The sequence below is a fragment of the Peromyscus maniculatus genome, chromosome X (genome assembly GCF_049852395.1).
Source record: "Peromyscus maniculatus bairdii isolate BWxNUB_F1_BW_parent chromosome X, HU_Pman_BW_mat_3.1, whole genome shotgun sequence".
In the NCBI taxonomy this organism is placed as follows: domain Eukaryota; kingdom Metazoa; phylum Chordata; class Mammalia; order Rodentia; family Cricetidae; genus Peromyscus; species Peromyscus maniculatus.
The window spans coordinates 20,473,370-20,484,412 of record NC_134875.1 but is presented as its reverse complement, the minus strand read 5'-3'; the positions used below and the strand labels follow the sequence as shown (position 1 = coordinate 20,484,412).

Here is an 11,043-nt window from a genome sequence, read left to right as displayed (position 1 = left end):
GCAGGAAATGTGGAAGGAGGGCCAGTTAACTTCACAGAAGGTCCTCCTCAGTATAGGAAGGACTTTGGGGGGGGGGTGCCACCTCTCAGACTACTAAAAGTGTACTCTCATCTTTCTGTTTGAAGTAGACCTGGGTCTGGTCTTTCATTTCTCTGCACTTGCATGTTTGGTATACTATCACAGGAAGAGGATCCACAAATAAAGACTATGTTTAACAAATGGAATAGCTGGTAGAAAATAAAAGATATTGTAGAGAAAAAAAACTTTGGAAAGGCATAGAGAGACTCAAGCAAGAAGGCGAGCTGTAATGTTAAATCCAACCTGGTCACATTTGCCTGCTCACTCCTGGAACCTTGAGTTAAATGCTTTGCTTCTCTATGCTGCTTAATGGCCCACGAGGACACTGGTAACACTGAAGCTGCTCCTCCTTAAAGAAAATGATGCATCTACCCTAAGGGCAGGGCTATTTCTTTGCTAAAATCATGTTCCAATAGGGCATGGTTTTGAATTAACAAGGTACCTTCCTAAAATGAGTTCATGTTCCTAATGAAATCACCAGGATGTTTAAAAGAAGAGTCATAGTTCATTTCTTTGGATTACATGCTCATTGTGTTTTATTAACCCAGAGCCTTAGAAATAATGGTGAATTACAAGGCTTGGTCAATATACATTTCCACTGGGATCATTGATACTGCTCTCCAAGAACAGTGTGGTTGAATGCTGTCCACAGCAACCACATTCACGATGTCATACAATCCCGGAGTATAATCTGTAGGCTTCTGGAGGGAATCCTCAGTAAAAAAGATACAGGATTCCACCACACCAGTTTTTCCATCAGTACTGGTAACACAAACCTACGATGAGAAATGAAGGCAATGAGTATGGAGAAGCATAACCCACCACAGATGGACCTCAACAACCCCTTGGCTCTACTCAGCAGGTCCTTCAACCCATCACTGATTCTCATCCTTGACACACAGGGAATGCCTGGGTACTGTGTTATCACAATGAGTCAGCATCCCACCTCATTTCTATTAAACCACAGAAATAACACAAACATTGGGTGAATTATGAGAAGATGTGCCCTTCATGCTACACAATGTGATTTCACACTCTGCCTCCCTGACTTTACATCTTATTCTCAGGCTGTACTAGACAAGGTCTTACCCATCCTTATAAGCAGGCTGAACACCTCAAACCCAGTGCACTCACAGTTTCCCCACAATGGCCACACAGCCAAGACGCTTTTGAAATGTTTTTCACAGAACACCCTAACGTCAAGTAAAGCACAAAAGCTAGGAGTTAACAATGTGTATATTCTACATTATTTTCTGCTTATTTCCTTTTCAATCAGTGAGTTTGTCCACTTTGACAGGGAATACACTAGCAAACATACCAAACAAAGTCCTGGGCAAAAAAGTAACCAGGAAGGAAAAATAGGCAACTACCTATTCATGACAAGGGCAACATGGAAGCAAATTACCTCATCCATATTCTGGGAGCTTAAGGGGCTCACGGTGTGGATGTCCATGTTTGACGTGCCTGTCTTCATGGAATACTCAACCAGCAACAAGTCTCCTTTGTAAGGCATGAATTCTAAAACAGCCAAGAACATTAGAAGTGTAAATATTATGGCACTCAGGTCATGTCACAATACCTAAGACCCTTCATCAAGGCGATATGCTGACAAACATTTCCTGAATGCAAAGTAACTTTTCCAAATACTTACACAGACATCTCAAATATCTTCCTACAGGAAGGGACGCTTAAGGCCTTTAAACACTGGTGCTTCGACAATGATTTAGTCACAGACATGGATAACTAAAAACTGTGTGTCTCAGGGTGAAAGTTACAGATAGGAATACTGGATTTTCTCATCAAGTGGTCATTTTGAGATCTCTTTTAAGGATGGAAGCCAGGTACACAGTAGGATCATATGCTTCAACCTTGGTACCTAGGCTAGGGACAAAATATGAGAGCCTATCTGATGAATATTCTGGAAAGAGGACACAGAAAGAAAGAGGCCTATCTGCACCTTTGCTCTGAAATGGTGGATGTGTTTTCAAGATAAATGTCTTATACTTGTATGATGTTATCATTGATGATATTTTGCATGTATCCTGATGCAGTGGCAGAAAGATTATGCCCTCAGCACTCAGAAGAGTCAGGGATGGGTTTGCTAAGGTCATGAACAATTCTCAGATGCATAGTGAGTTTCAGATAACTTAGAGGAACCCTGTATGAGAAATCAAAACAGCCAAACCAATCAATTGAATAGTGAAAACCACATGGATGCATGATGATGGCACTGGGGGACAGGACCGCTATGTGATACTTAAAATATTACCCACTTTCCCCATTTTAATCATACCCCACTTTCAATTTCAAGGACACTTCCCACACTCTTGTTCTTTGCTTTTAAAACTATAAATCTTACCTCCAGAAAACAGATGGACAGGGAAAGAAGTTTCCTTGTCGATATAGATGCTGTCCTGTGTGACTGAGGTGACACACTTAATGCAAAGTTCTCTGTCAAGTTCTGATTGCTCAGTACCATCAACAGGGTCAGTCATGGTTTTCACCTATAAGAGAGGGAGACGGTGGTTGAAGATAAAATAAAAATTACAGGCCGGAGACTGTACAGTTACCAAGGATTCCCCATGAAAATAATAGCATTTTAAAAAGTTGACCTAACAGAGTTGTAAGGGTGTTTGCAGGACATAGGACTCCATGTTAGAGACATGGTCTTTATTAGTCATGCCAAAATAGCACTCCTGTGGCAGAAATCTTCTAAGCAACTGTTCTCAAACCTAAACCATACATTTCCCATTAATGATACACCGTGGACCTGAGATGATGACATCAATTGTGTCTGTGCTTGCTCCATGGATTGCAAGTGCCTTGCAACTGTGAATTTCACACCTATGTTTAATGCTCTTACAAACTCACCTTCTGACCTTAGAAAGACAGGGCTCTTGGTTTCCAGGAACTCAAAATCCAATAGTGTAAAATATACTTCTAAATGAGGTGTAGTCATGGCTGTAACTCAAATTAATTTTTAGACCGACATTGGTGGTGTAATGTGAGGAAATGGGTTTTGCAGGGTATTCAAAGGAAGAGAAATGGGTTACCTGGGAGATGGGAGTGGAGCAGAATAAAGTTGACAGAGACAAGAACGAGCAGAACAATTTTGGAGAACAAGAAGGGAGAGCATGTTTTTCCCTATCTGGACATGGGTGCAGAAGCAGGAGATGAAGTGGAAGAAATAACCCCCATCACAAGAGATTGCAAAGGAAAACCAAGCCCAGGAACTTATCACACACACCAGAGCAAAGGAAAGGTGGAACTCCCTCCATTTGAACCACAGAACAAAGTGTACACCTATCACTATGACGGCAATTGCCCCCACTCACCTGTTAACTGAAACTTGATGTGTTAGCCAAGGATGGACATGGACAAACAACCAAACAAAGTCCCTGCATCCTCAGCTGAGCTCAGACCTTGCTGGTGATAAGGCCTACTTATCTGGCTTTTCCAGCCCCTCTGATTAACCTTGGTGTCGTCACTCAATCAGTCCACCCACTCTTGAACCTGGTAAACATTCTGTTTTTTGCCTCTGCATCTGGACATACATCTGTATTTTTGATGAAAACACCCTGGTCCACAACAATTGATAGTACAAAAGCAGCTCCTTCACTAAAGCAAGTTTCAGTTTCTGTTCTTACCAATAAAGACTGTATTTACATTTTTGAAAAATTATTTTTTTAATTTATTTTACATCCTGACCTCAGTTTTCCCTCTCTCCTCTCCTCCCAGTCCCTCCCTCCACCTCCCCTCTGCCCTTCCCCAATTCAATCATCTGTTTCTTTTCACAAAAGGGCAGGCCTCCCACGAGTATCAACAAAACATGTCATATCTAGTTGGAGTAAGACTAAGCATTTGCCCATGTAGTAAGTCTGGAAAGGAATCAGATGAGAAAGTGGGAAATAATCTTGAACATAATGGCATAGGAGACAACTTCCTGAACAGATAACCCATCTTGCAGGCACCAAGATCAACATTTAACAAATGGGATCTTATGGAATTGAAATGTTTCTGTAAGGCAAAAGACACCATCAATAGGACAAAACAGCAGCCTACAGAATGGAAAAAGATTTTCACTAACCCCACCTCTGACAGAGGGCTGTTTTCCAAACTATACAAAGAACTCAAGAACCTAGATATCAACAAACCAAATAATCATCCAATTAAAAACATGGGGTACAGATCTAAACAGAGTTCTCAACACAAGGATCTCAAATGGCCGAGAAAAATGTAAAAAGATGTCCAATATCCTTAGTCATCAGGGAAATGCAAATCAAAATGACTCTGAGATTCCATCTTACACCTGTCGGAATGACTAAGATAAAAAACACAAAGGACAGCTCATTCTGGAGAGCATGTGGTGCAAGGGGAACACTCCTCCATTGCTAGTGTGAGTGCAAACTTTCTACAGCCAGTTTGGAGGCCAGCTCCACTACCCTTGGGCATAAATCCAAATGATTTTCCATCCTACCACAAAGACACATGCTCAACTATGTTCATAGTAGCTTTATTCATAACAGCCAGAACCTAGATACAATCCAGATGTCCCTCAACTAAGGAATGGATAAAGAAAATATGGTACATTTACACTGAAAGTGATACCTGGAAAGGGAGGTGCATTTGGGGGTCAGGTAAAATCCTGACACAAGGGAATCTCCCAGGATTCTACAAGGATGACCCCAACTAAGACTCTTAAGCAATAGCAGATAACGTAGCCTGAACTGGCCATCTTCTGTGACCAGATCGGTGCCTAGCCCAATTGTCACCAGAGAGGCTTCATCCAGCAACTGATGGAAAAACAGATGCAGACCCACAGCCCAACATGAGGTAGAGTTCAGGGAATCCTACAGAAGAGGAGAAGAAAGGATTGTAGGAGCCAGAGGGGTCAAGGACACCACAAGAAAACTCACAGAATCAACTAACCTGGGCTCATAGGGGCTCACAGAGACTGACCCGACAACCAGGGAGCCTGCGTGGGACTAATGTAGGCACTGTGCATGTATGTTACAGTTGTGTAGCTTGGTCCTTTTGTGGGACTCCTAACAATGGGAACCAGGGCTGTCTTCAACTCATTTACTGGCTTTTGGGACCCCACTCCATTTACATTTTTTCCATCCATTTGAAACCTCCTGAAACACTGCTCCAGCCTCTTTAAACAGTTGTGCTCATCATGTAACCTGTATTTTCTGTGCATTTACATATTGATTGTGGTGTGTTATATGAAAATTAGGAATAGCAATTAAGACTGAAATAAAAAAAAAAACCCCGCCGGGTGGTGGTGGCACAGGCCTTTAATCCCAGCACTCAGGAGGCAGAGCCAGGTTTATCTCTGTGAGTTCGAGGCCAGCCTGGTCTACAGAGGGAGATCCAGGAAAGGAGCAAAGCTACACAGAGAAACCCTGTCTCAAAAAACCAAAAACACAAACAAACAAACAAACAAAAAACAACCATGTAATCTTGTCCATATTACCAAAGTAAGCAGGATTTTCTTGCAAATTGCTGCCATTAAAACTACTGTGTCTTATGAATTTATTGTTATTCAATAAATTCTGACATTGTAAGTTTTAAAAAAACCAGTGGGAGAACACATTCCTATTTTCCTAGTAAATATATTCTTACAAATGTGGAAAGGTCTAGGATGGATCTATGTTTGAGAAGAACAAGAAGTGAAAATGATAACTTTATCATTAAGATGATAATTCAAAATAAGATCAGGAGCCTGCTTCCGGTTTTCAATTTTACCATGATTTTACAATAACAGTCTTCCAGTGTTTTCCAATACTGGCAAAGGTATCTTCTGTGGCCTGCTGTTGAGACTCTCAATTGGAACAACATAAGTAAGAGTAATTTGACAATAGCCATCAATATGTAAAGAGTTGAACGGAAGTGATGATTACAGAACCCACATGGAGGCTCAGCACCTCCTCAGGCAGCAGGAACACGTGGTACACAGATGCACACGCAGGCAAAACACTCATGCACATGACATAATAAAAAGAAATCTAAAACATTAAAGTAAATAAACACATACACTTCAATTGACATAGAAAAGAGTGTGAACAATACAGTCTTTGACATATCAATTCTTCTAGTTTGGATACTGAATAGAAAATGGCTGGCCACTATATGATGGAAGTTGCAGGATTATACAGAATCATTTCCATGTTTTTCAAATATTAAGAGAACTGATACAAAATATTTAGAAACAGAATAAGCATCACTGCATTCAAATTCTATAACATCAAATCCACTAAGCTCAGAGAAGTGGGATGTCAGCTTTGACCATACATCATCATTTTCTTAATCTTTTTTTGGTGAAAATTTTATTTTTGCATAGAAGAGAAGTTTTAAGGTTATTAAGTTTATGGTCTAAAAAGAAAAGCCAGGAAACCCTTTTATCTATTTTCAGCAAGAAACTGTACATCTCTAAATTTTTATTCATATTTACAATGTAATTTGATCAAAGTGTTACTAAAATGCATGATAGTATCACACTTTTCTTTTTTCCTCTTATATAATATCATGACCACAGTTTCCCCTCCTTCCTCCCCTTCCAATCAGGCCTCCATCCACTCCTTTCTCCTTTCTGAATCTTTTTGAAAAATGGGTTTTCACCATGTAACTCTGGCTGTCCTGGAACTCACTATATAGATCAGGCTGGCCTTAAACTGAGAAAATTGCCTTCCTCTCCTTCCTGAGTCCACACCACCATTCCCATCACACACAGTGTTTTGAATGAGAATGTCCCCAATAGACTCAAGGTGTTTGAAAACTTAATCCCTATGGAGGGACTGTTTGGGGAGGTTTAAGAGGTGTGAATTTATTGCAAGAGGTTTGAAAATGTAAAGACTAGCAACATTTCTAGTTGTGTCTCTGTGCTTTGAGGCTGCATTTGAAGAGGTAAGCTCTCAACTTCCTGCTTCTGTTACCATACCTGCTGCTTGCTGCCTACCGTCCCTACCTGCCTTGATGGACTCACTCATTTTTCTAGAACCATAAGAACAAATAAACACACTTCCTTAAGTTGCTCTCATCATGGTATTTTATCACAGCAACAGAGAAGTAAATAATACACCAAGAGACTCTGGGTGAAGTCAGGCATACCTTGATTGCTTTTTGGATATGAGTTGTTTCGTTTTCTTCCACGAGAGCAATGACACTTGTCCCAGTGTTCAGTGGGACTTTGCTACACAACATGTCAGTATTGAAAAAGATAGATTCATTAATCCAGCCATAGTCTGTACACAGGGTGGTCACAATTCCTCTGACAGTCTTCAGCTTGGAGATATCTATGGCACAGATAAACTAAGGTCACAATGGTTCATATCAAATGGAATCCGTCTCTACACAGAAGTCCTACTCTGAGCACCTGTGTAGATGTGAGCACATATCATCACTTCTCTGACCAGAAAAACCGTTCCTGGGCCCTAAGATTGTGACTACTGAATGTCACCTCCATGGCATCTGTGGGTGGCCTGTCCCAGTAAGAGTACAAGTCCTGCTCAGGAAGCCTCTTTAAACTCCCATTATTGCTGGTATATGCCTGCCTCAGCAGCAGCAGCAGCAGCAGCAAATGCATGACCATGGCTCTAAATTCACACCGAGCATTAAAGATATGTGCAGATGTAAGGACATGTTTCCAAATTGTCTTTTATTCTTAATGAGCATAATGGGTAAGCAATGTTTTGGGAACTGGCTCTAGTATTTTGCTGGGACAACCGGCCACCTTCCTTCATGGTACCCTCCTTATGACTGACTCTGCCTCCTGGCTTCAGATACTTGTGTCCATGGGAAACAAGACCAAATTCACTCTCCAGTGAGATGTTCCCTTCTCTGGGGAATACACAGAGGTGTCTTGCAAGAGGAAAGGCAGAGATAGTACATCCCGCAAAGACTTGTGTCACGTGTTCTTTGAGTTGGTCCAAACACCCTCCTGCTTTGGCCCACCACAGGAGCTTGGGGTACAGTTCAGTGTTGGCCTAACTCTTGGGAACTCAGGGACACCCTCATGCTCAACAGCCACTCAGGATGGTGGCAGGTCCCTCCCCACCATCTCTGTCCCACTGCACCTCATGGTGGAGAGAGACCCTTTTCTGAGTAGTCTCCTTGAGTGAAGAATGAGGGGACTCCAAGAGGCATACCTTGAAGTTGTTCCTGTGGTGTTTCTTCAGACTCTGTCTTCCACTGAAAGATAGCTGAAATTCGCTGCCAAAGTCTCTGCATACTGGTGTTTCCACCAGCCTGGGCAATGCCGAGGCTTGCGAATGAATCACTAAGCCTGATGTTATGAATCTCAGGATCTGGCCCCACTTATCTTCTCCAGCCTCTGTGAGATGGTAGTGACCAGCTAAAGGGCAGCCCTCAGGAATGACAGGGACAGGAAACCACCCTGGCTTCTGGCAGCTCCCTTCAAGCTCCCAGGGAGAGTCCACCTCTTTCAACTGCCCAGCCAATGAGAGTCAATGGGATGTTACATCACTGCCAATGAGAGGCACTGGGAGGAGACTTTTGGCCCCACCCACCCATTGTGAGTCATCAATATGAAGGTCCCTGGAAAAATCTGCGTGTAGGTGTGCCCTTGGGGGTACTCAGTTTGGATGTAAGGGGTCTCTTTCCTACATTTTCCTGATAGAACCAGGGTTTTGTCTTATGAAGGGTGACAGAAACCTGTGTCCCTGCTCTGACCCCACTCTCCAAATTATGCTTGGTGATAAAATAAGCACTATCCACATTGTGGCATTGTTTTAATCAGTGATAGTGTGTGTGTGTGTGTGTGTGTGTGTGTGTGTGTGTGTGTGTGTGTGTGTGTGTGTGCGCGCGCGCGCGCGCGCGCGCTCATGTGCGCGCGCGGTTGCGGGGGGGTGGGGTGGGCGGGGGCGTTGGTCTTCTGTAATATAAAAATTTGAGGATAGTGAAATCTTATCTAATTATTCTTTATCAATAAAAATTGGGAGTCAGATATCTGGTTAAGAACTGGAAAGATCAGAAGATCAGGGAAGCCTCCACCAGTGGCCTCTTAACTCTTTTGTTCCTTCTTCCAAAAGGATGGAGACAAGCATGGGTGACTGTAATTCTGTAAGTCTTATTTACCTAAATAACCTAAGGACTACGGCTTCACATTAACAAGGTAAACAGTCTCTAAACAGATGTACAATATAAGGACAATGACCTTAAAATTGTGACAGTTCACAAAATATCTTAAATGGAGGTAGAAATGCACAGTGCAATATGATAAAAATGTCTTTAATATGTATCAATATATAAACTATCCTAAACAGAGGAAGTACATACATACAGTATGACAAATATAATTTTACATTTGTATCAATATACAAAATATTTCAAATAGGAGTAGCAATATGTGTACAATATGACGATTATAGTTTTAAATTTGTATCAATATACAAATTATCTTAAATATGATTATAAAAATGGTTTACATTTGTATCAATACAAAAGACTCCATATCAGTGCAAATTATCTAAGGCTGATATTTTACTAAATTAGTTTACTAGTATATACAATAATCTGCCTTAATATACTAAACCTAGCCATTCCCTTTTAAGGAGACTCCATGGATTTCTTGCCGTATCTGGTGCCCTGGGTTAAGTCAAGGATACAGAAGGAGAATTGGAAAAAGAGAAAGAAGGTAGGAAAGGGGATGGAAGGCAAAGGAGAGGGAAAGAAGGAGAGGGACATGAAGAGGAGAGGAATCAAAAAATGCAAACCATGTTCTGGCCACAGTGATTAGTTCAGGAATGGGGAAATGTTCAAAACTAGGTCAGTGATATTCCTTCACAAGAATATTCTGCCAGGACTTTGAGAAAAGACTGACTCAGTTCACTGAAGCTAAAAAATTTGTAGTTAAGTCTAAAAACGAAATATTTACCATACAGCATTTAGTGGGTTCACTAAGACCCACAAATAGCTCAGATAATGCATTCTGCACACCATTCAACTATGTCTGAAACTAACCTTCCCACAGTTTCTTTTACATAAAACTGAATCCTTCCGTTATTCCTTTACAAGTTTCTGTTGCTTGAAATTGCAAGAATCTTAACTGACATCAGAAGTCCAATGGCTTTCATAGGCATTGTACGTGTCTATTTCTGTGGTTTAAGGTTCACCATGAATGGAACACAAAGCCAGTAACAAGTCTCAAAATTCAGCTCATTTTCACGTGCTTAATGCAAGAATAGCTTCTCTATTTTCACTTAAGACTTCATAATAAGAGATTAATTGTAACAGCAATTGTGATACCAACAGTTAATTTATCTGCTTGGTGTCCAAGTTGTTTTATATCAAAATTCCAGTGCTGAAACAGAGTTATAATCTGCTCAGTATTTTCAATTTTAAACTCCTGCCTGTAAAACATAACAATGAATGTTACATTACTTATCCAGATGAAGAGAATATTCAAAGAAAAATTAAATTCCCATATTATGTACTATAAAAGGAAGGACATAATAGCACAGTAATAATTCTTGTGGGAAATCAAAAAATAAAATTAGGTCTATGTAGATTCCAGAAGTACTTTTCCTAACTAATAAAAGGTGTTTTCACATGCTTATTGTATTGAATAATAAGGGCAAGTGATCTATCTATATATGTTTACATATATGATATTGTATATATGATCACATATTTATGAATTTTAGAAAATTATTTAAGTTTTTAAATCTGTTTTGACACAGCCAAGACTACAAGGGTATGATTAAATCTCTTAAAATACATAAATTACTTACAATATTAAATTGACTTTTTTCTAACTTGTTAAGCACATCAATTAAAAAAATGAAGTTACTATGACATCTATCTTTTACTGTCTTCCAGAATGAGCAGAAATGAGTTTTAAAAGTATCTTCACAGCCTTCCCAGAAACATATCTCAATCCAAAAAGTTATTATGACAGCTTGGAGAAAAAATAAGTCAAAATATTTCAATAGACTCCATTTAACC

The 11,043-nt window shown here is 40.4% G+C and overlaps 1 protein-coding gene across 1 annotated transcript; it reads right to left on the bottom strand.

Moving 5' to 3' along the window:
- Window positions 1-606: 606 nt before the first annotated feature.
- LOC143270942 (cancer/testis antigen 55-like) lies at window positions 607-7,669 on the bottom strand. Its single transcript, XM_076562323.1, has 5 exons — window positions 7,538-7,669; window positions 7,189-7,389; window positions 2,438-2,582; window positions 1,484-1,596; window positions 607-854 (listed from the first exon to the last, which is right to left on the bottom strand). The coding sequence occupies exons 1-5, from the start codon at window positions 7,667-7,669 to the stop codon at window positions 648-650; spliced, it is 798 nt and encodes a 265-aa protein (XP_076418438.1). The 3' UTR covers window positions 607-647.
- Window positions 7,670-11,043: the final 3,374 nt, after the last annotated feature.

Bases quoted from the DNA above. Each gene is read 5' to 3' on its own strand.
- LOC143270942 (XM_076562323.1), bottom strand. From the start codon at position 7,669: ATGGTCATGCATTTGCTGCTGCTGCTGCTGCTGCTGAGGCAGGCATAT. The intron at 7,390-7,537 runs GTGACATTCAGT...TTGTGACCTTAG, and splicing joins CACCCACAGATGCCATGGAG to TTTATCTGTGCCATAGATAT. The intron at 1,597-2,437 runs GTAAGATTTATA...TGGCTGTTTTAG, and splicing joins TGTCCATCTGTTTTCTGGAG to AATTCATGCCTTACAAAGGA.